The following is a 25,552-nucleotide window of genomic DNA, read 5'->3' as shown; positions in this document are numbered from 1 at the left end:
TGTAGGATTTTATCTTTACTCTGATTAGAGTTTTTTTGTCTGTTTCCACTGATAAAGTAGAACTGAACTGGACTAAAGTGGACTAAAGTGGACTAAAGTGGTCCAAACCGGGTCAAATGAATAAAACCAACTCTTCTAGCCCCTCCCTTTCCGGTCCCACCTGTGCGCGCTCTTATTGTGACAGTCTAAACCGGAAGTGCGCTCGTCGCGTGCACCTTGACGCGGGTCCGCCTCCATCTCAGACCGGGTTCAACAGGAGACATGGGACGGAGGAGGACCGGCCTCCCAGACCCGCAGCGCAGACCCGGACCGGCCCGGACCCAGACCCGCACAGGAGGCTAAAGGGGGGCGGACTAGGACCCGGTTCTGAGGACTTTAAGGACCGGAAGTGGATCCATGCACGCGGGAGTCCGTGTTTTTCCCACACCTGGGCCACGAGCCACACCTTTACGAACACCACAGGTAAGACCAGACCAGGACCAGGACCAGGACCTGGACCTGGACCAGGACCCGGACCTGGACCTGGACCCTGCGGGACTCTGGACACGGATAAACCACTTTAAAGTCCGGTTCAGGGGGTCCGGGTCCGAGGACCAGGGACAGGTGGACTTTAATGTTGACATATGGTGACGACAGAGACCAGCACAGACCAGGAACTGGACTGAGGAGCAGGTCTGAGGGGGTCCAGGGGGTCCGGACCCTGGGGACACCTGGAGAACCGGAGCAGGACCTGGACTACTGGACTGGAACAGAAAAACACACAAAAATACACAAAATACACAAAATACACACACAAAAATACACAAAATACACACACAAAAATACACAAAATACACAAAAATACACAAAATACACACAAAAATACACAAAAATACACAAAATACACAAAATACACACACAAAAATACACAAAATACACAAAAATACACAAAATACACACAAAAATACACAAAAATACACAAAATACACACACAAAAATACACAAAATACACAAAAATACACAAAATACACACAAAAATACACAAAAATACACAAAATACACAAAATACACACAAAAATACACAAAATACACACACAAAAATACACAAAATACACAGAAAACATACAAAAAACATAAAAATACACAAAATACACACACAAAAATACACACAAAAAACATAAAAATACACAAAAATACACAGAAAACATACAAAAAACATAAAAACATATAAACACACACAAAAATACACACAAAAAACATAAAAATACACAAAAAACATACGAAAATGAACAAAACACATTAAAAAAGCCACACACACACACACACAAAAAAAAACGTACAAAAACACACGACCACTTAAAAACACACAAAAACCATAAAAACTCATCTTTAAAACCAACTAAAAACTCTTAAATGAAGTTAAAGTTTGACTTTTAACTGTATTTTATGTTTATTCCTTAAAGTTCAGAATCCAAATCAGTTGAATTCAGGTTTAATCGACTCAAAATAATATTAAAAATAACAAAACTGAAAAAACACTGTTTATTTAGAAGCAAAATGTTGAGTTTTTTTTCCACAAGAAAAAAACCTTTAAACTGTTTTAAATCGATGTTAATAAAATAAAAATCCTCGCACGCAATGTTATGGATCATTCATGATTTTAATGGTTAAAGACAAAACAAAAATCGTCTGTTTTTACTAAAACTACTTGAGTTTTTGTTTTTCCTCATGTTATAAATGTCTCCAAATGAATAATTTTAAGTGTTTTTCATGATTTTTGGAAACAAAACTTTTATTGATTATATTATTTTGATGTAAATGTTTATGTTTATGAACCAGATGAAATCCAGATTAAAACAGAGTTAAATCTGAGGCTGTTGTTGTGGTTTACATCCTGTTTTTAACGTCGTTTGAACAGCGACACACGCGGCTTTTGCATAAATGTGATTTTATTTGACAGTAAAATGCAGAAAACCTTTTAGAGCGTTAGAATTCTGCTAAAGTGAACGAGTCCAAAAGTACGTTTAAGTTCATGTTTGAATAATGTTCAGCTCATCAACAAACGAACCACAGTCTGTGTTTTCAGATGGTTTTATTTTGTCTTCTGTTTATATAAAAACATTCATGAAAGACACAAAAACAGTTTGTATTTAATGCATTTCATCACATTTAATATGAACGAACACAGATTCAAACACATTTATGATCAAATCAAAGGAACAGACGAACGGTTCCAGAGCTGCAGCACAGACGCAGACGCAGAAGCTCATGTGTTCACTGTGTTTTCAGGTCAGTTTTCCTCCTGTTTCTATAGAAATGTTCATCCTAGATCAGTTCTGTTTAAGGCACTGTCATGGATTTGAGCCGATTATGTGTGAAGAAGGAAAGGAGGAAGAATTCAAACAGATGTATGATCAAAACAACAGGTTTGAAAACTGTAACAGTAGGTGAGGATGTGTGCAACAGACACACAACAGACACACAACAGACACACAACAAAACAACAGACACACAACAGACACACAACAAAACAACAGACACACAACAACAGACACACAACAGACATACAACAGACACACAACAAAACAACAGACGCACAACAACAGACACACAACAGACACACAACAGACACACAACAACAACAGACACACAAGAACAGACACACAACAAAACAACAGACACACAACAACAGACACACAACAGACACACAACAACAGACATACAACAGACACACAACAAAACAATAGACGCACAACACAACAGACACACAACAACAACAACAGACACACAGCGACAACAACAATAGACACACAACAACAACAGACACACAACAGACACACAACAATAGACACAACAGACACACAAGAACAGACACACAACAGACACACAACAACAACAGACACACAACAGACATACAACAGAAACACAACAAAACAACAGACACACAACAATACAACAGACACACAACAGACACACAACAGACATACAACAGACACACAACAACAGGCACAACAGACACACAACAACAGACACAACAGACACACAACAGACACACAACAACAGACACACAACAGACACACAACACAACAGACACACAACAACAGACACAACAGACACACAACAGACACACAACAACAGACACAACAGACACACAACAACAACACAGTGTCCACATGAAACTGTAAAGAACAAATGTGTCCTGAACCCAGATCCAGATCCAGATCCAGATCCAGATCCAGGATCAGTGGTTCTTTCTTGTTTCCTTGTTCTTTTTCCCACAATGCAGTTTGTTAATGAGTGACCAGAGGAGCTGGTCTGGGGTCAGAGGTACAGGACTGGCTCTGTTTGGTCTGCACACACCTGGTGGACTGGACCAGGTGGACTGGACCTGGTGGACTGGACCAGGTGGACTGGACCTCGTGTACTGGACCTGGTGGACTGGACCTGGTGGACTGGACCTGGTGGACTGGACCTGGTGGACTGGACCAGGTGGACTGGACCTGGTGGACTGGACCAGGTGGGCTGGACCAGGTGGACTGGACCTGGTGGACTGGACCTGGTGGGCTGGACCAGGTGGACTGGACCTGGTGAACTGGACCTGGTGGACTGGACCAGGTGGGCTGGACCAGGTGGACTGGACCTCGTGTACTGGACCAGGTGGACTGGACCAGGTGTCCACAGTGCAGGAAAAGCAGATGCAAATGTAGTGGATGAACCCAAACAGGAGGATGGAGTTCAAACTGAAAACAGGAAGAAAACCAACAAGAAGGATTTACAGACGAAAGACGATAAAAAACTACAACAACAAGCACAAACATCTGCACTTTAACCAGGAGTCAGGAAAACAATCCACACATTTTAGATTTAAATCTAAAATTAAATCTAAAACATCTTAAATCTGAACCCCTCAGATCCACCTTTAAACAGACCTGCTGAATATTCATGTGGTTTGTGTCTGTATCGTCCAGGAAGCGTCAGGACAACAGGTGTGTTTGCACTGAATTCTGGGTAAAAACAATCACATGTGGATGTTTGAATTTGGTCTCCGTGACGACAGCCTCCCCCCCCCCCCCTTTATTTTGAGCGTCTTCACCCAAACCTTCGTCCTCGTCCAGTTTCGTGTGTTCGTCTGACGTCGGACCTGGTTTGAATGAACTCCCACAGGAACGCTGGGGTCAGTGAGGTGCATTATGGGAAAGCAGGGCGTTATCAGCAGCGCACGGTTATCTGAGCGACCGTGAACGCCACATTAACAGACAGACTGTTGACATTTCAGCAGGTCCTTAAAAGCCTCGCAGACGATAAGAGACGCAAAGTGAGCCCGTTATCGACGCTGCGTTTCACACGGAACACTTCAGTTTGAGCTGGAGAACGTTTGAGTCACGTTAACCCTTTGAAGACAGTCGTGTCATCAGGGACACACTTTAGCTTTCATTCAAGTTAGCGGAACTCCTGAAGAACTACTGACCAAATCCAACCGCCATCTGTTAGCTGAGGTTGAGTTATGTTAGCAAGGTTTTAGTCATGTTTTAGCTCAGTGTTAGCAGTGTCTTAGTGGTGTTTTAGCTGTGTTTTAATAAGGTTTGAGCGGTGTTTTAGACAAATGTTGTGTCTTTGAGATGCAAATTTACTAAACTGCATAAGGAACATAGGCCCCGGGGAACATGGGTTCAGGGGAACATGGGTTCAGGGGAACATAGGTTCAGGGGAACATGGGTTCAGGGGAACATGGGTTCAGGGAAACATAGGTTCAGGGGAACATGGGTTCAGGGCAACATGGGTTCAGGGCAACATGGGTTCAGGGGAACATGGGTTCAGGGAAACATGGGTTCAGGGGAACATGGGTTCAGGGGAACATGGGTTCAGGGGAACAGAGGCTCAGGGGAACATGGGTTATTGGGAACATAGGCTCAGGGGAACAGAGGCTCAGGGGAACATGGGTTATTGGGAACATGGGTTCAGGGGAACATAGGCTCAGGGGAACAGAGGCTCAGGGGAACATGGGTTCAGGGGAACATAGGTTCAGGGGAACATGGGTTCAGGGGAACATGGGTTCAGGGAAACATAGGTTCAGGGGAACATGGGTTCAGGGCAACATGGGTTCAGGGCAACATGGGTTCAGGGGAACATGGGTTCAGGGAAACATAGGTTCAGGGGAACATGGGTTATTGGGAACATAGGCTCAGGGGAACAGAGGCTCAGGGGAACAGAGGCTCAGGGGAACAGAGGCTCAGGGGAACATGGGTTCAGGGGAACATGGGTTCAGGGGAACATAGGCTCAGGGGAACATGGGTTCAGGGGAACATGGGTTCAGGGAAACATAGGTTCAGGGGAACATAGGTTCAGGGGAACATGGGTTCAGGGGAACATGGGTTCAGGGCAACATGGGTTCAGGGAAACATAGGTTCAGGGGAACATGGGTTATTGGGAACATAGGCTCAGGGGAACAGAGGCTCAGGGGAACATAGGTTCAGGGGAACATGGGTTCAGGGGAACATAGGCTCAGGGGAACATGGGTTATTGGGAACATAGGCTCAGGGCAACATAGGCTCAGGGGAACTTGGGTTCAGGGGAACATAGGCTCAGGGGAACATGGGTTCAGGGGAACAGAGGCTCAGGGGAACATGGGTTCAGGGGAACATGGGTTCAGGGGAACATGGGTTCAGGGGAACATGGGTTCAGGGGAACATGGGTTCAGGGGAACAGAGGCTCAGGGGAACATGGGTTCAGGGGAACATGGGTTCAGGGGAACAGAGGCTCAGGGGAACATGGGTTCAGGGGAACATGGGTTCAGGGGAACAGAGGCTCAGGGGAACATGGGTTCAGGGGAACATAGACTCAGGGGAACATAAGTACACTCTTTCCGTCTGAAATACCACGTTCTTGTGATGATACGAGGGCAGATGTGACGACTCGTACGGCGTCCGAGCAGACGATATGAAGCAGGAATAGAACCCCCAGGCGCTGAGGTGGATGTCGGACCGGTCGGCCCACTTTCCCTCCACCACGGCCACGCCCACGCCGCCCTCATGAACATGATCTGCCCTCTCACTGTCCCGTCACTCACATAAACACACACTGTCCCGCCCACAGAAGATCCTCTGGACTTCCTGCCGCCGTCAGTCGACCTTTCCTCTAACAGGTTGAAGAGCGACGGCCTGGACGGTTCTGTCGGAGGTTCAGGAGGTTCTGCACAGTAAACCCTGGTTCCTCCACCTCAGTCTGATCCTCATCAGATAGAACCATGTTCTAATGAGCAGACGTTCCTCCAGCTCCACAGAACCTGTATTTACTGTCAGAGCGTCGGAATGTTCAGTGTTTAGACCTGAAACTAGAACCCACAGCTGAGAACCCACAACAACAGCTAGAGAGAGAGAGAGAGAGAGAGAGAGAGAGAGAGAGAGAGAGGAGAGAGAGAGAGAGAGGAGAGAGAGAGAGAGAGAGAGAGAGAGAGAGAGAGAGAGAGAGAGAGAGAGAGAGAGAGAGAGAGAGAGAGAGAGAGAGAGAGAGGAGGAACAGTGGATGGATGGTAAAACTCCCATAACAATAATCTTTTAGTTCTGAAAGCAATATTATCAAAAAAGAAAAACAAAAAAAGGTGTGGTTCGTTTTTATTCAATAATCAACATGAGTAAGAATGAACAAAAAATAAATAGAAATGAACAAAAAATAAATAGAAATGAACAAAAAATAAATAGAAATGAACAAAAAATAAATAGAAATGAACAAAAAATAAATAGAAATGAACAAAAACTACAAATGAACTAAAAAAAACAAACAAAATGAACAGAATTCTCTACAAATTAAACCGAAACACCCACTAATTAAACATAAATGAACTCAACAGGCGTGTCCAAACAGACCGGACCTTCAGCCGAATGAATCCAACTGAATAAACGTGTGTTTGAGCGTCAGATGAAGGCGGAGCTTATAAAATACTTGAATGAATGTTTGTTCAACTCGTTTCCTGGAACTGAAGGTGTCTGCTCTTGATCCGGGTCCTCATGGTCTCTAATGTGGGCTCTAGGACTCAGTCCTAGACTCGGTCCTGGACTGGGTCCTGGACTCAGGTGTTTGGTAGTGGTTGTAAAGTGGGCGTGGCCTCTGTTTTCCCACCTGCTCAGGTGTGTGGACCTGTTGACTGTTCAAACAGACTCAGTGGAAAGTGAAACCCGATCCCTTTGGTTTGTCAGAGCGCTGATGTAGGTGGCGGCGTTCCGACTAAGATGGCGGCGGTGCTTCCCGTCTGACGGCGCCGTTTGTGTGCAGAGCGCCAGCAGAAGGCCAGGCCTGGGGGGGGGGAACTGTAGAACCACAGCGTCAGCGCGTTTGTTTTGCAAATGAACCTCCAACTGCATTCCAACGCAAAGCAGAGACCTCCACCTGCCAGAGCAGGTCACATGACAGGAAGTCACATGACAGGAAGTCACATGACAGGAAGTCACATGACAGGAAGTCACATGACAGGAAGGGATTAAAGCAGGTCAGGTGACAGGAAGTGTTATAGAACACTGCACCACCAGAGATTTAACGAACGCTGCATCTTCAGGTCAAACATCTGGAGACGTTTTATTCATGTTGTGACTGTTTACAACCACAGACCACTGGGATTATGTGTTCTATATGTTCTATATGTTCTATGTGTTCTATATGTTCTATGTGTTCTATGTGTTCTATATGTTCTATGTGTTCTATGTGTTCTATATGTTCTATGTGTTCTATATGTTCTATGTGTTCTATATGTTTTATGTGTTCTATATGTTCTATATGTTCTATTTGTTCTATATGTTCTATATGTTCTATGTGTTCTATATGTTCTATATGTTCTATGTGTTCTATATGTTTTATATGTTCTATGTGTTCTATGTGTTCTATGTGTTCTATATGTTCTATATGTTCTATGTGTTCTATATGTTTCATATGTTCTATATGTTCTATATGTTCTATATGTTCTATTTGTTCTATATGTTCTATATGTTCTATGTGTTCTATATGTTCTATGTGTTCTATGTGTTCTATATGTTCTATGTGTTCTATATGTTCTATGTGTTCTATATGTTCTATATGTTCTATGTGTTCTATATGTTTTATATGTTCTATGTGTTCTATATGTTCTATGTGTTCTATATGTTCTATGTGTTCTATATGTTTTATATGTTCTATGTGTTCTATATGTTCTATATGTTTTATATGTTCTATATGTTCTATGTGTTCTATATGTTCTATATGTTCTATGTGTTCTATATGTTTTATATGTTCTATATGTTCTATGTGTTCTATATGTTCTATGTGTTCTATATGTTCTATATGTTCTATGTGTTCTATATGTTCTATGTGTTCTATATGTTTTATATGCTCTATATGTTCTGTGTGTTCTATATGTTCTATATGCTCTATGTGTTCTATATGTTCTATATGCTCTATGTGTTCTATATGTTCTATATGTTCTATATGTTTCATATATTTCAAACGTTTTATATGTTTCGTATATTTCCTGTTTAACTGTTTCATATGTTGGATGTTTTGTTTCGTTTGTATCTGTTTATAAGTTGTTCATGGTCTTTGTCGTGTTTTGTCTCATTAATCCGTTTCTTTTTGTATCTTCTATAGTTTTTTTTTCCCTTTCATCTTGTTTTTCTCTGAACATTTGTGTCAGTTCATGGTTTTGATCTTCTTCTTTCCTTCGTGTTTGGTGTTTTTGGCTCTTCTACATGGACATGGTTTTTGTCTGGTTTTGTGTCTTTTACAGATTTCATCTTTTCTCATCTTTCTCTTTTACTTTGGTTTCATTTTGTTCCGTCTCTTCAGTCCTTTTTTGTGTCTCTTGAACTGTTTTGTGTTTTGCATCACTTTGGTCTTGTTTTAATTTGTAGATTTTCATATTTTGCACCGTTTTCATTTTCTTACATCCTTTATGATCTGTCTTATATCTTTTATGTGGTTTTTATCTTATGTCTCTTAAATGGGTTTTATTTTGTCATGTTTTATGCTTTACTAATATCTTTTATGTTTGTTTTGCATCATTTTCTTCCTAAATCTTTACTCTTTTATCTTTTTTTTTGTCTCTTAAATGGGTTTTTTCTTGTGTGTCTTGGATCATTTGTTTGTATTTCGTACCACTTTTCTTTTCTTTTACTCTGTACATTTGAGTCTTTTGTTCGGTTTTTGTTGTGATTTTGGTCGTTTTCATCAGTTTCGTTGTTTTTGTCCTGTTACATAAAGTCATGACATAAGTATGTGGAACCTTTTCTCATGTAAAATCAGATCTGAAGTGTGTCTAATTCTGCCCTCCAGTCCTGTTTCCATGGACGTTCATCCACATTCCTGTTGGATCCTATGACCTAAACCTGAGAACGCACACACATCCACCGCGTCGCCGCCTTAAATAAACTGCATCATCAGTTTTTCCGTCGTCACTGAGTAAAACTTGTGTTTCCAGTTTTTTCTGAAGTGATTCTCATGATTTGACTCCAGAGTCATAAGGTTTGACTCCAGGGGTAAATAAGCCGGAAAGGTCGTCACGTCCACCGCCGTCATCAATGGACGCCGTTGTTTCAGTTCCATGTGAAGGAACAGGAGTAAAAACCTTCACATGAACAGACTAAACATACATCTGGACTTTATTTACATTTATTTTTATATGTTCGAGTCTGTAAACGGAGTCCAGAGGAAGGGGAGGAGTCCTGGTTCCTCTGGTTCAGATCCACAAAAACATGACATTTATCTGGATTTAATCCGTTACATTAGCATCACAATCAAAATAACAGGAACCAGATCTTCTTTTATTTATTTTTACTGAGTTTTTACTGAGTTTTTACTGTGGAACTGCTGTATGGAGTTAAACAGGTGTCAAAAAGCAGCTGAACTGATTTAAAATAAAAGAGTCAAAACTAAAACTCTAAAATTCTTTTTTTTTTAAACTTTATTTTAGCTCATTTTTTGCATATTTTTCATGTTATTTATTATTTTGTAAATATTATATTAATTTTTTTTTGTTCATTTAATTTATTTTGTTTATTTTTCTACATTTTTGTTTTTTTAATTTTATTTTTTCTTCAATTTTGTTCAGTTTGTGGCTTATTTTGTTCATGTAACTTATTATTTTGTAGTTTTATTATTATATTTGTTCATTTTATCGATCAGTTTGGCTGTTTTTGTTCATTTTGTTGCTTATTTTATTCTTTTTTACCATGTAACTGCTTTATGGAGTTAAACAGGGGTCAAAAAGCAACTGGACTGATTTAGAAAAAAAAAGCCTGAGTTTTGTTTGATTGTGTTTCTGCATGTAAGCAGGTATTAAAAAATTAAAATTAGCAAAAAAAAACAACCTAAATAATCAACAAAAATCATCAGAATATTTAATGAATGTAAGAAATTAAACAAAAGTAATCAACAGGTGAATTAAAATTAGGGGGAAAAATCCCACAATGAGTGAAAACGAACAAAATAAACAAGAAAATGATCAAAAATAAGAACAAAAGTAACCCATCAAACCCACTGAAGTGAACATCTGCAGGTGTGGATGTTCATCTTCTAAGTCTGTTTCTGATGTTCGTTCTAGTGCCTGATGGAGTCCAGACCTGTCAGAGTTCAGTTCGTCTGTTTGTCTCTTTCTGTTCTTCGTCCTGTTTGGACCTAAAACACAAACTGAAGGAAAGAAACACAAACTGAAATAATGAACCTGAAACACACAGAAGCACCGTGGAGTTCAAGGGTTAAACACACTCAGATACTGAGTGTGTGTGTGTGTGTGTGTGTGTGTGTGTGTGATGTCAGGTCCTGCTGTTGTTACTGTTTCTTCCTTCGTCTTCTGGGATTGAAGCGTCTTCAGCGAGGGACGACTGTTAACAACACACAGAGGACACAAACACAAACACAGACCAGGACCAGAACCAGGACCAGGACCAGGACCAACAAACTGACAGACAGACGTGTGTCCTGGTCCAGACAGTTCCATTCAAGAACAGCTGATTAAATATTTACCTGGAAATGAAACGGCAAATCCACCAGGACAGAAAAAGGCCAAATATACACAAAGACAGGAAAATAAAATAAATGAATAAATAAGTAAATAAATAAAAATAAAAAATATACACACACACACACACATATAGATATAGATAGATATATATATGTATATATATATATATATATATATATATATATATATATATATATATATATCACAGTAGAGATTGAAATCCAGTAGGATTCCTAATCCTACTAGGACAGATAGGAATTTGAGTTTGTCCTAGGACAAACTGAAATCCTACAAGAAATTCGGATCTGAACTAGGGTTACATATGTTTACAACTACTGTACACTAGTGAGTAGCACATTTAAGTCTTAGAAAAAGTCTTTGAAGCTTAGCTACAGAATATTAGATTCAAAGTCTGTGTAAATTCTGAATAAAATCATGGTTTGTAAGAATGTTGTTGTTTGTTTTACTTTTAACCCTACCATCTAGACCAGGGGGCAGCACAATGCCAACTTTAACATCGTACATTTTCTTCAAAGACTTTTTCTAAGACTTAAATGTGCTACTCACTAGTGTACAACAGTTGTAAACATATGTAACCCTAGTTCAGATCCGAATTTCTTGTAGGATTTCAGTTTGTCCTACGACAAACTCAAATTCCTATCTGTCCTAGTAGGATTAGGAATCCCACTGGATTTCAATCTCTACTGTGATATATATATATATATATATATATATATATATACACACACACACAAACATAAAAATACACACAGAAAGTAAAAATTATATAAATATATATACACACACACACAGATAAATATATACAGACAGAAAAGGTCAAATATACAGACAGAAAAATTATATATACACACACACACACACACACACACACACACAGTCTGTTCTGATGGAGTGTACAAACACAGTTCAGTTTGTGTTCATTATTTCAGAGCAGGTTCTTTTATTTACTGATGACACGTCATATTTCTTTTCTTTCTAAAGTTAATATTGTGTCTGTATTCCATGACTGCGTTAGTTAAATACTCAGATTACAGCTGTAACCTGTACTGTGGTATCACATAAACAGAACCCCAGTGTGTCCGTCCACTGTCACTGATCCAACTGCATGGGTTTAACTGGTGAAACAATGCTGGAGAAGATGACAGTGTTTCCATGGTAACCACAGAGCCTCTGACCGTCCAAATATGGTCATATCTGATGACCATGAAAAGATGAAGAACTGTATTTGACATCAATTATTTCAACACATTTCTCAGTTTTTGTTTGTGGCTTATTTTTTTGTTGTTGCGGATTTTTTTTTTTTTTTTTTCATCTATTCATTTTGTTTATTTTATTGATTACTTTGGCTGTTCTGGTTCATTTTGTTGGCCATTTAATTAATCTCCCTTCATTTTTGTTTATTTATTTATTTATTTCCTCAATTTTTTTCAGTGTGTGGCTTATAGTGTTAATATTACTTATTACTTTGTTGATTTATTGTTCATTTTTGTTTCTTTTATTCATTACTTCAGCTGTTTTTGTTCATTTTGTTGCTTATTTTGTTACTTTCTTCTTTATTTTACTCAGTTTTTTGCTAATTTTTACACATTATATATTTTTTTCCTTCAGTTTTGTTCAGTTTCTCCACTGTCATTGATCCAACTCCATGGGTTTTACTGGTGAATCAGTGTTGTAGAAGATGACGGTGTTTCCACGGTAACTACGGAGCCTCTAAACGTCCAAATATGGTCATATCTGATGACCATGAAAAGATGAAGAACTGTATTTGACATAAATTATTTGCATGTCCTGATAGTTTTAGTGGACCAGCAGGTGTTAAACCGTTTTATCAGTGGATGGTTTGTGTGTTTCTACTGTTTTATTTACATTACAGGTGTTTTCTTTGAATATTGACCCAGTTTTTCCTCCACAGGTCCAAGATAATCTGGACAAATGGGGTGCCAGTGCTGTCGGATGATCAAAAGGTGAGTGGAAGCAGAGCGGAGGTTCTGGTGGAGGTCTTTTCTAGAACGTCCATACTTTACATTGGACTGTTTGGGCTTTATTCTGTCTTTAACGCTGTAGTTTGTTTGGCTTTTTATCCTCTTGTGTTTTTCCTGTCACTTCCTGTCAGTGGGTTCTGTTCAGTCCTGGTTCTGGTTCTGGTTCTGGTTCTGGTTCACACAGGTGGGCCGGCACCAGAACTGACCAATGAAACGGTTCCTTTGACCGTTCCCTTCACACGACTAATATAAACAATTAAACTAAAATAACACAGAAACATTAACAGGTAAAATAAAATAAGTGAGTGCGTGTATATGGTGCAAAAAAAAAGAGGTTAATTCTGTGACATTCAAAATACTGTCACAGCCAAACGACATGGAGCGCAAATATTATTAGTGTTGATGTGTAAATATCATTATTTGCATTTGCGTTAATAAATTAGACAGTAAGAGGCTAATATAAATCAAAGAAAATAACATCTACAACCAGTTATGATTTATTACAAACTTCCTGATTTTCTCTTGTTCTTTATATTCTCTGTTACGACAGCAGATTAGCGCCACATCGGAAGAATAAAAACACTCATACTGCAAGATTAAAGTCCTAATATTATGAGATTAAAGTCCTAATATTATGAGATTAAAGTCGTAATGTTATGAGATTAAAGTCGTAATGTTATGAGATTAAAGTTGTAATGTTATGAGATTAAAGTCGTAATATTATGAGATTAAAATTGTAATATTATGACATTAAGTCGTATATTATGAGATTAAGTCGTAATGTTATGAGATTAAAGTTGTAATGTTATGAGATTAAAGTCGTATATTATGAGATTAAAGTCGTAATATTATGACATTAAAGTCGTAATGTTATGAGATTAAAGTCGTAATATTATGGATTACAGTCATAATATTATGAGATTAAAGTCGTATATTATGACATTAAAGTCGTAATGTTATGAGATTAAAGTCGTAATATTATGAGATTAAAGTCATAATATTATGACATTAAAGTCGTAATATTATGACATAAAGTCGTAATATTATGAGATTAAAGTCGTATATTATGACATTAAAGTCGTAATGTTATGAGATTAAGTCGTAATATATGAGATTAAAGTCATAATTATGACATTAAAGTCGTAATATTATGACATTAAAGTAGTCGTAATATTATGAGATTAAAGTCGTAATATTATGAGATTAAAGTCGTAATATTATGAGATTAAAGTCGTAATGTTATGAGATTAAAGTCGTAATATTATGAGATTAAAGTCATAATATTATGAGATTAAAGTCGTAATATTATGAGATTAAAGTCGTATATTATGAGATTAAAGTCGTAATATTATGAGATTAAAGTCGTAATATTATGACATTAAAGTCGTAATGTTATGAGATTAAAGTCGTATATTATGAGATTAAAGTCATAATATTATGAGTTAAAGTCGTAATATTATGAGTTAAAGTCGTAATATTATGAGATTAAAGTCGTAATATTATGACATTAAAGTCGTAATGTTATGAGATAAAGTCGTAATATTATGAGATTAAAGTCATAATATTGAGATTAAAGTCGTAATATTATGAGATTAAAGTCGTAATGTTATGAGATTAAAGTCGTAATGTTATGAGATTAAAGTCGTAATATTATGAGATTAAAGTCGTAATATTATGAGATTAAAGTCGTAATATTATGACATTAAAGTCGTAATGTTATGAGATTAAAGTCGTAATATTATGAGATTAAAGTCGTAATATTATGAGATTAAAGTCGTAATATTATGACATTAAAGTTGTAATATTATGAGACTAAAGTCATAACATTTGGAGAAGTCATAGTTTAAAAAAAACAAACTCAGAATTTAATGAAAATAATATAATTTTATGAGATTAAAGGTGTATTATTTTGAAAATAAATGTTTAATAGTGTGATAAAAAGTCATAATTTATAAATTGTAACCCTTAAACCTGTTGATGACACAGTGTCTGGTTCCATTCTTCTGTAAATTGAGTTGTTGGGTTTTTTTTGTTTGTTTGTTTTTTTCCTGGAAAGTTTGACATATTTTTCTTCCTTGAAATTAATGAGTTTTTCTCAAATTATTTTCCCACAAAATATAAAAATTCACACATTTTTCAGGAATTGTTTTTCTTGTTAGTTTGAGATTTTCTGGGAAATTGTTTTTTTGTTTGTTTGTTTTGTTTTCCTCAGATTTATCAGATTTTCTTGTAAATTTCTGGTAAATTAAAGTTTCTTTCTCATAGATTTTCTTCCCATTTTTTTTCCATTATTGTTTGAGTTTGAGGTCATTAATTGAGGTAATTACATATTTTTCTTCCTTGGAATTAGTGAGTTTTTCTTGAATTATTTTCCCACAAAATATTAAAAACACAGTTTTTCCAGGTTTGAATGTTTGGTGGGAGGGGCCGTTGGTGTGGATTTTCAGCCAGGCTTCAGTCAGTCTGCCCCAGGACAGCTGCACATACAGGTGTAGTTTAACACCACCAGAGGGGGAATGTGAGATCTAATGGAGTTTGAAAATCGATCAAAAAGACTTTAAAATTTGGATGTTTTTGTATATTTATTTTGTGTGTATGAAATTTTTCAAATAAAATGATCAGATTAACAGTAAATTCTAAATTTCTAGTTCTATTTTTATTCTTTTTATTTGGGCTGTTCTAGTTCTATTTTTTGGGGGGGGCTGTTTAGTTCTTTTTTATTATTTATTATTTATTTTTTTGGCTGTTCTAGTTCTATTTTGTTTTTTTTTTTTTTTGGGCTGTTCTAGTTCTATTGTTTTTTTATTTTGGGCTGTTCTCATTCTATTTTTATTTATTTATTATTTTTTTGGCTGTTTAGTTCTATTTTGTTTTTGTTTTTTGGCTGTCTAGTTCTATTTTATTTTTATTTTGGCTGTTCTAGTTCTATTTTTATTTTTTATTTTGGGCTGTTCTCGTTCTATTTTTTATTTATTTTTGTTGGCTGTTCTAGTTCTATTGTTTTTGTTTTTTGGCTGTTCTAGTTCTGTTTTGTATTTGTTTTTTTGGCTGAGTTCTATTTTTATTTTGTTTTTTTGGCTGTTCTAGTTATTTTTATTTTTTTTTTTTGGCTGTTCTAGTTCTATTTTGTATTTTTTTTTTTTGGCTGTTCTAGTTCTATTTTGTATTTTTTTTTTGGCTGTTCTAGTTCTATTTTTATTTTTTATTTTTGGCTGTTCTAGTTCTATTTTTATTTTTTATTTTTGGGCTGTTCTCATTCTATTTTTTATTTATTTTTTGGCTGTTCTAGTTCTATTTTGTTTTTGTGTTTTTGGCTGTTCTAGTTCTATTTTGTTTTTGTTTTTTTTGGCTGTTCTAGTTCTATTTTGTATTTTGTTTTTTTGGCTGTTCTAGTTCTATTTTGTTTTTTTGGCTGTTCTAGTTCTATTTTGTATTTTGTTTTTTTTGGCTGTTCTAGTTCTATTTTGTTTTTTTGGCTGTTCTAGTTCTATTTTGTATTTTTTTTTTTGGCTGTTCTAGTTCTATGTGTATTTTTCTTGGTTGTGTGCGTTGTCAGGTGGACACACCTTGGACTGACCACAGATCTGTGACTTCCTCGAGTGGTGGTTTCCTTTTCTGAATAACAAATGAGGAGGCGAGGAAAAGAAAACACACACAGGAGCTAAATGAGTGTCATGTGACCCAGATCCGACACAAACACCTTTAACCCTTTAAAGTCTGGATGTTTTAAAAAAACAACCGTAAACCTGCAGCCTTTAATGACACTGGAAACTGTTCAGTTCAGTTTTAACACTTTATTCATGTGAAAGAAACCAGACGTTTGTTCAGGATTTACACCGAAAACCACCGTCATCTATGATTCTGGGATTGGATCTGATATCTTCAGGGTTTTTTTTGTTTCGATTTGACAAAAACATTTGACAAAGTTAGAATCCAAACATTTGAAACTAGTACAACAGTCCAGTCTGATTTTAGTCCGAATATTCGAAAGATTATTTCAACTTTAAAGATGAAGATATAGTGGAGCTGGTTTAGCAGGAAGCTAATGCCATCTGTTAGCTTAGCATGTTAGCCTACACCTTAGCCTATTAGCTTTGTAATTTAACATGTTAGCCTATAGCTTACCCTGTTAGCTTCGTAACTTAACATGGTAGCCTACAGCTTAGTCTGTTAGCTTTGTAACTTAGCATGTTAGCCTACACCTTAGTCCATTAGCTTTACCTGTTAACCCCACAGTTTAGCCTGTTAGCTTTGTAACCTTTCCTTTAACAGTCTTTTCTTAATCTATAGTTTTGTAAAAGGGTCTTTTAGTCCATTAGCTTTGTAGCTTAGCCTGGTAACACTCTAACTTGCCTCTTAGCCCTGTAGCATAGCCCATTAGCTTTTTAACTTAGCATTTTAGCCTACACCTTAGCCTATTAGCTTTACCTGTTGGCCCCACAGTTTAGCCTATTAGCTTTGTAACTTTTCCTTTAATAGTCTATTCTTAATCTTTTGTAAATGGGCCTTTTAGTCGATTAGCTTTGTAGCTTAGCCTGTTAGCTTTGTAAATTAGACTGCTAATATTAACAATAATTATTATTTAACATAATATCCAACTGACCTGTCTGATGATTATCACACCTCACACGGGTTTATTTGAATACAGACACAAACGGGTTTTTTCTGTTTAATAAACATATTTTCATTTCCTCGTGCCTTTGTTTTGAATGAACCGCTCCAGGTTTATTTTTATTTCAGTTCAACTCTGTCACGTTCGTTTATATTAAAAACAGAATTAGGGTTCGAATCATAAAACTGTTAAAACCCACAGACGGTATTATTGTTGTTATTGGGATGTTCTGGAGCCTCTGGTTCTGAGACATTAAACCACAGGTGTCAAACATGTGGTCCGGGGGCCAAAACCGGCCCACCAGAGGGTCCAGTCTGAGCCCTGGGATAAATGTGTGAAATGGAAAACTTACACTTCAGTTATTAGTCCTTTGAGTTCAGGTTCCACATTCAGCCCAGTTCAGTCTCCAGTGGCTCAGACCAGGACAATACCATCAGATAATGACAACTCCAAATTTGGTCTTTGTTGTTGTTTTAAAAAAATAACATTACATGGAAATGGTAACACTTACAAACTATCATTTCACCAAAAAAATGTGAATAACCTGTCATTTCTTCAGCAAAGTTCAATGTGACTTTCCTCGTATTCTGCCTGTTCTTAAATGTTTTGTGTTTGTAGATTCTCTGTCATCTGTCGCTGTCATTACCCCTCCCACCTACAAGTTTTTATGATTTTTTTTTTTTTTTCCCATTTACTTATAATAGGTATAATTTCACATGTATGTAGCAGCAGATCTATTGGTTGAGTTCAGACCAAATGTGGTTTATAGATTACCAGTGACCCAGAATGGATCTCATTCCATTTTAGGAACAGAAGGTCAAAGGTCACATTTTTATGAATGTTTCAAATCTTTCCATTTACTTCTAATGGGCCAATCATGTGCGAGGGGCGGGGTTTGTTGTACCTGGCACCACTTCTGCACATGTAGAAATGAGAAGATGAGGCAGAATATGGTTAAATTTGCACTTGGTTTTCTTTGTGAATTTCAAATTGTTCATAGTTCATGTTATTTACATTTTTTTTAAAGGATTATTTGTAGATGTAAATATTTTCACAATGTAATTTTAGGTTTTTCACTCTAAAACAAAGAGAAAAGTTTCGAGTTGACATTCTTTATATATTATTGTTCTTATTTGACTGTTCACTTCACATCAGCTGAATATGACCCTGAACTAAATGAGTTTGACAGCCCTGCATTAAACTGTTGTGTTTCTGTCGTAAACGTCTAATGGATCAAACGTACACGGAAACTTCATGGAAAACTCTTCCAGATGCAAAGTGAATGTGAGACTAAAGGGAATCCCATCAGAGGAACGTCCTCTGAACAGAGTCGATGCAAAACAGCTGCTTTGACATGAAAATGATCCCATTTATTCTGTTCAGGTTCACTTCAGTTTATCTGATTTTACTCATTTTGTTGTTTTTTCGTTCATTTTTGTTCCTTTCATTGGTTCTTTTGTTCATTTGTATCAGTACATGTTAACCCTGTTCCTTATTTTAGCTTTTCTGGGTTCATTTGTTGTTGTTTTTTGTTAAATTTGTCGATACTGTTGTTGTTGTTGTTGTTGTTGTTGATGCAAAAGATGCAACAAGAGGAAAAATATGGAGGTAGATTTGTTCCTTTATTATTCAAACAAAGAAAAGATGCTTTAACCAAAAAAAATAAAAATAAAAAATTCAATTAAAAAAAAAACTTCACTTAAATTTAAAAATAAAAACCTTTTCAATCACAGAAAAAAGTCTTTGAATGCAAAAATAATATTTGAGACCCAAAAAATTGCATTTGAACATTTTTTTTCTTTGATTGAAAGGTTTTTTGTTTTTTTTTATTGAAGTGTTATTTTTAGATTGAAATAATGTTTTGGATTGAAGTCATCTTTTTTATATTTGGGCCATATTATAGGGTAGGATATTTGTGTCTTTATTATTCAATCCCCAAAAAATGTCACTTCAATCAAAAAAAAAAAAGTTTATTTAAAAAAAATTATTTGAATGCAAAAAATATATATTTGAGACCCAAAAAATTGCATTTGAACCTTTTTTTTTCTTTGATTGAAAGTTTTGGGGTTTTTTTTATTGGCGTGAGTTAATTTTAGATTGAAAAGAATTTTTTGGATTGAAGTCCTCTTTTTTGTATTTGGGCCATATCAATCCTAAAAAAATGTCACTTAAAAAATATTTTCAATAGAAAAACTTTACCTCAATCAAAAAAAAATTTAGTAAAAAAAAAAGTGTTTGAATGTAAAAAAAAAAAAAAAAAAAAAAAAAAGAAAGATTGAGACCCAAAAAAATTGCATTTGAACATTCTTTGTGTTTTTAAATTAAAACTTTTGGACTCCAACATCCTCCAGTGGGCGGGTGCTTCCCCATTGGTCTGACATGTTTGAGTGACAAGTGTCTACACCGATGACGTTTAACGTAAGAAGGTCTGTTTAGAACTAGGAAGATTTGGAAAAAAAAACCAAAACATTTTTTAACACTTCTGTTGTAAAAACAACATTAATAACTGTAGTTCTGTTCTAATGGGAGTCTTTAAAGGGTTAATTATTTATTATTAATTATTAACTACTAATATTTGAACCTCTTGTTTACTATTGTGATGAATCTGCCTCATTATTCCACTGATCACAGTTCAGTTTTACCGTCACGTCAAAACCACATAAATAGTTGTCATTCTGTTCTAATGTGGTCCTTAAAGGGTTAACTACAGTATCTGATATTATCTTAGTTTAATCTTTTTTTTTTTATTTGAAGAATGAACAACTGAACAGCATATATACATAATAGTATACATCAAAAAAGATAGAAAATTTCACAATTCACAGTATGTTTTACATTTTAAATATATAGAAACACATGTAAGTGAAAATATTTTTTAAAAATAAATAAAATAAAATAAAAATGCTCGAGGTATAAATGGAAATTCTACAAATTAAATAAGATTATACACTTGACAGTTTTTTGATTGTATTTGCTTTAGAATTTCGGATGTTCTTTAAATTGTCTAAATAATTAGAGTAAAGGGCGTTTTAAAAACAATCATGTTTGGACGCTGGTGTGCAAATTTAGGACAATGAATGTGAAATTAGGCAAAACAAACAAAAAAATAATCCTGGTTGTATTTGCGTTGAACGTTGTTTTCTCCGTTTTTCTCAGTTGAATCCTGGTTGTTTTCTTCTTTCTCAGTTGAATCCTGGTTGTTTTCTTCTGTTTTTCTGCTTCGGTTGAAATTGTCGTTGTTTCTTCTATTTTTCTCAGTTGAATCCTGGTTGTTTCTCCTTCTATTTTCTCAGTTGAATCCGGTTGTTTTCTTCTATTTTTCTCGAGTTGAATCGTTGTTTTCTTCTTTTTTCTTTTGAATCCTGGTTGTTTTCTTCTTTTTTTCTCAGTTGAATCCTGGTTGTTTTCTTCTTTTTTCTCAGTTGAATTGGTGTGTTTCTTCTGTTTTTTTCTCGTTGAATCCTGTTGTTTTCTTCTATTTTTTCTCAGTTGAATCCTGTTGTTTTCTTCTTTTTTTTCTCGGTTGAATCCTGGTTGTTTTCTTTTTTCTCAAATCCTGGTTCTATTTTTCTTTTGAATCCTGGTTGTTTCTTCTGTTTTCTCGGTTGAATCGTCGTTGTTTTCTTCTTTTTTTCTCAGTTTGAATCCTGTTGGTTTTCTTCTTTTGTTCTCAGTTGAATCTGTTGTTTTCTTCTATTTTTTCTCGTTGAATCCTGGTTGTTTTCTTCTATTTTTCTTGGTTGAATCCTGGTTGTTTCTTCTGTTTTCTCGGTTGAATTGTCGTTGTTTTCTTCTATTTTTCTCAGTTGAATCCTGGTTGTTTTCTTCCGTTTTTCTCGGTTGAATCGTTGTTTTCTTCCGTTTTTCTCGGTTGAATCCTGGTCGTTTTCTTTGTCAGAATGCCGTCAGAGCAGCAGGTGAACTGTTCATATGAGCTTTTCCTCTGACATTTGTGTCTAAATCCAGCTGACATTCAGAGCCCTCCAGGCCCAGTGCCTTCTGGGTAATGGTCCTCCAGTAACAGTGGTATTTACAGACCTCAGTGCACTGTCCTCCTGGGTAAATGTGGGGGTGGGGGGGGTTATATCGATTGAACATCTGACTCCTGCATCCCTGAAATAGTCCGCACCGTCAGTCTGTCGCCTCCAATTAAAACCCTGGGAGTCGACTCTGAACTCAGGCTTTTTCTGGAGGTGGAAACACATTATTAATTCATCTGGTTTGGTAGGAGACAGGAGACTAAAAATGGACGACAAACACCGATTATTTTCACATTTTACCTTGAAATGTCCATAAAGACTTCACCTGCAGATACTGAATAAATGCAGTAACACAATGTTTACTTTTCTTTTGTTACCTCCACCAAAGAGGTTCTGCTTTTGCCAGGGTTTGGTTGTTGATTTGTTTGTTGGTTAGTTAGCAGCATAACTGAAAAAGTTATGGATGGATTTTAATGAAATTTTCAGGAAATGTCCAAAATGGGACGAGTAAAAAATAATTAGATTTGGGAATGATCCGGATCACTGTCTGGATCCAGGAATTTTTAAAAAGATTCTTTATCACAGGGAGGTAGGGATATTTTCAACATATGTATGTGGAACTCCACAGTGAACGGTCAGAGTGCTTGGTAAAAAAAAAAAAAAAAAAAAAAAGTTCCAAACAGGTTCTACAAGATTTTGAAGATGGATTCATCATGTGTAGCAAAAGTGTGATAGTTGTTTGTCTGTTAGCAACATAACTCCAAAAGTTATGGACGGATTTGGGTGAAATTTTCCAGAAATGTTTATTCTGGCATAAGGTACAAATGATTAAATTTTGGTGGTGATTGGGGGGGGGGTGGGGCTGATCTGCCTTGGCGGGGGTCTGAGCTCTCCTTGAGTGCTTTTCTAGTTTAACATTTATTTAACCACAAAAAGCTGAGAATAAAACAATCTTTTCCAGAATGTCCTGGTTCAGACAGCAGCAGCAGAAAATACAGAAAATAGAACTGACAGCCAAACATCCACTAAAAATATACAGAAAACACAATAAAAATCTGTTCTAAAAGCAGATAAAAAACACTAAACTAAAAACAACAATAATGTAAACCAGGGTTCTCAAACTCCTGTTCTTTCAGGTTCCACATTCAGTCTGATCTGATCTGCAGTGGACCCAACCAGGAAAAGAAGAACAGAAGAACCCAGAAAGAATGACAACTGCCAACTTTTGTCTTTGTTTTAGTGCAAAAAAAAACACCTATTACATTATGACAATACGTACTTTTATAAACTACCCAAACAAAAAAGATGTGAATAACCTGAAAAAAATGGACATTTCTTCAGTAAAATCAGTGTAATTTTCTCAGTCTTCTTCCTCCACTTCTCATTAGTCCATGTGCATTCTGGATCAGATCTCCAAAGACACTAAACACTGAGGAACAGGAAGAAAAGAGTTCAAACTGGACTGAATTTAATACAGACATTTCAGGTTGGGCACATTTGTTCAGGTTAGTCACATTTTATTGGTACAGGAGAGTTTGGAAATGGAAAGAGTTTCACAATTTAATGGGATTTTTTGCACTATAACAAAGACAAAAATGTGAAGTGGTCATTATTTATAGACATATAATTTTTTTCCCATCAAACCCAGTAGTAAATCTGCAGTGGTTCTTTTGTGTGGGTTCTTCTGCTGTTATTATTGCCTCCGCCAAGGAGGTTCTGTTTTTGCCAGGGTTTGTTTGTTTGTTTGTCTGTCCGTTAGTGTGTGACATAACTCAAAAAGTTATGGACAGATTTGGATGAAATTTTCAGGGTTTGTTGGAAATGGGATAAGGAAGAAATGATTAATTTTGGTGGTGATTGGGGGTGGGGGGCCCCCCGGGGGGGGGCCACTGATCAGCCTTGGCGGAGGTCTGCGCTCTCCGAGTGCTTCTAGTTGGACTGTAGATCAGGTTGGTCTGGATGTGGAACCCACACTAACATGAGTTCCACAGCCTGGACTGTGGAATTTACACACTTTGTAGTGCAGTTTGTCTTTGTCAGCGTAGTCGTCTTTGTTAGCATTTTCTTCAAACATCTTCTCCTACATATCTACTGGTTAGATTCATTTCAGTCTTTACCCTTTGGACAACTTCTGGCCGTAGGGATATTGTAATCTTTTTATCGTCGGTCCGTACATTCAACAACGTAATCGCATTATCTGAAGAATGCATTGAGATTTTGGCACCAAATTTACACAAAGAACATCTGATCTAAGTTCTAGGACAGTAACGCTCAACAGAATCTTACTCGATATTTGTCCAAGGGGGATTAAAAATGCACATGTTCTGTTTGTCTGTATCGTCTTTGGGACGTCTACAAAGTTTGTTCAGTTTTTAAAAAAATTAAATTTCTCAAAAGTTCCCAAGGAGAGGACACAAATATGGACGTCCTGAATGTAGAGGGTGGACAGAATGCTCCGTCCGTGTACTTATGTGTCTGTAACGCAGAGCATGAATGGGCGTTAACAGTGAACGGACGTCTGTCTGTCCATCAGACGCTCCATGCCTCTAGTTTTTATTGTCCGTTGCTATAGTAACCTCTTGTCCATGTGTCCGTCTGTCTTCCAGTTACATCTACGACCCCTCGGTGGGCGTCGATGGTCCGAAGTCCGATTCCGCCGGCAGCTCCCTCTACCAGCCCCACTACCTGTCGGGAGGGGCCCCCGGTGGAGACCCCCTCAGCGGCCACAAGCAGAAACAGGGCTTCCACAACCCGGGCTTCAGTAAGTCCAACGACAGCACCCTCAAACTGGAAGTGGACAACAACCACGTCAACCACCGGCTGCATTCGCCGGCCAATGAGCTGCACAGGCAGGCCAGCGCCCCGCCTGCAGAGGGCGGGCTCTACATCATCCAGCCCGAAGCCCTGGGGCCGCGATGGGTGACCCAGGACCCCAACCCCATCCAGGTGCCGGTTTACCCCGACATCCAGGACTACGAGGACCACAGGAGGTACAACGAGCAGGGACGGCGCACCACGAGGAACGGCTGGGACGGCTCCGTCACAGGATGCGAAAGTCTGTCGGCCGACGAGGGCGTGGGCGGGACCCCGGAGTACCCCTGTGACACCGGAGACGAAGGCAGCATCCTGTCGGTGGACATCCACACCAGCACCACCAGCCTGTCCTCCGCTGACACCAAGGACAACCACCGACCGCCAAAGACGCCCGAACTGTCCACGGTGGAGAGCGGCATTTTAGTGACGAAGAGCGAGGACGAGGAGGAGGAGGTGCAGAGCGTCACGGACTCGATGGTGGCCGAAGCCCTGGCCGCTCTGGAGGCCGCCACGGCCGGAGAGGACTTTGAATGACGGCGTCCTTCATTCATGACCCAGAGACTCATCAGGAGCCGAGGTTCAGGAACCGGAACAGACTTTACAAACATCACAGAGTGGAAAAGGATTCGACCCAAACGTCCACGCTCAGACGGAGGGTTCAGGTCTTTCACATTCATGAAGGGGTGGAGCTTTTCCTCGTCGATGTTCGGAGGCTTTTATGACCTCCTTCCTGAAGTCGGCAGCAGATTTAAAGGTGCTGGAGACTTCTGTGACCAGTGTGTCCTCAGATCTGTCCATCCTCAGTCCTCTCCTCAGTCTCATTGGTCTGTTCATCTGTCTGTCGTTCCTCAGCTCAGTCTCTTCCTCATGCTGAACAGTTTCTCAGTTCCATCCACCACAAACTGACCCGGGACGTCACTCGGGCATCTTCGGAATTTTGTAGCGACTTGCGTTGTGGGAAACGCAGGTTCGTGCAGCCTCCTGACAGCGGCAGCGGCGGTACAACCATACATGGATGAAACAAACAGAAACGTGGAAACAGCTGGAGGAATATGCACAGAAGGAAGGGAGTTTCTGCCGTTTCCAGTCGTGTCTGTTCCAGCTGCTGCTGTCAGGCGGCTGTGCGAGCCTTCGTTTCCCACAATGCACGTCGTGACAAAATCCCTCAGATGCCCGAGTGACC

The 25,552-nt window shown here is 37.8% G+C and overlaps 1 protein-coding gene across 1 annotated transcript; it reads left to right on the top strand.

The window, feature by feature from the left end:
* The first annotated feature begins 203 nt into the window (after nucleotides 1-203).
* On the top strand, nucleotides 204-25,552 carry LOC115438993 (uncharacterized). Its single transcript, XM_030162887.1, has 3 exons — nucleotides 204-462; nucleotides 12,894-12,945; nucleotides 24,162-25,552. Exons 2-3 carry the CDS (start codon nucleotides 12,914-12,916, stop codon nucleotides 24,901-24,903), a joined length of 774 nt encoding a protein of 257 aa, XP_030018747.1. The 5' UTR covers nucleotides 204-462; nucleotides 12,894-12,913; the 3' UTR covers nucleotides 24,904-25,552.

This window comes from Sphaeramia orbicularis, chromosome 18, assembly GCF_902148855.1.
Source record: "Sphaeramia orbicularis chromosome 18, fSphaOr1.1, whole genome shotgun sequence".
Taxonomy (NCBI): domain Eukaryota; kingdom Metazoa; phylum Chordata; class Actinopteri; order Kurtiformes; family Apogonidae; genus Sphaeramia; species Sphaeramia orbicularis.
The sequence above is the reverse complement of the archived record's forward strand: the minus strand, read 5'-3'. Positions and strand labels throughout refer to the sequence as shown.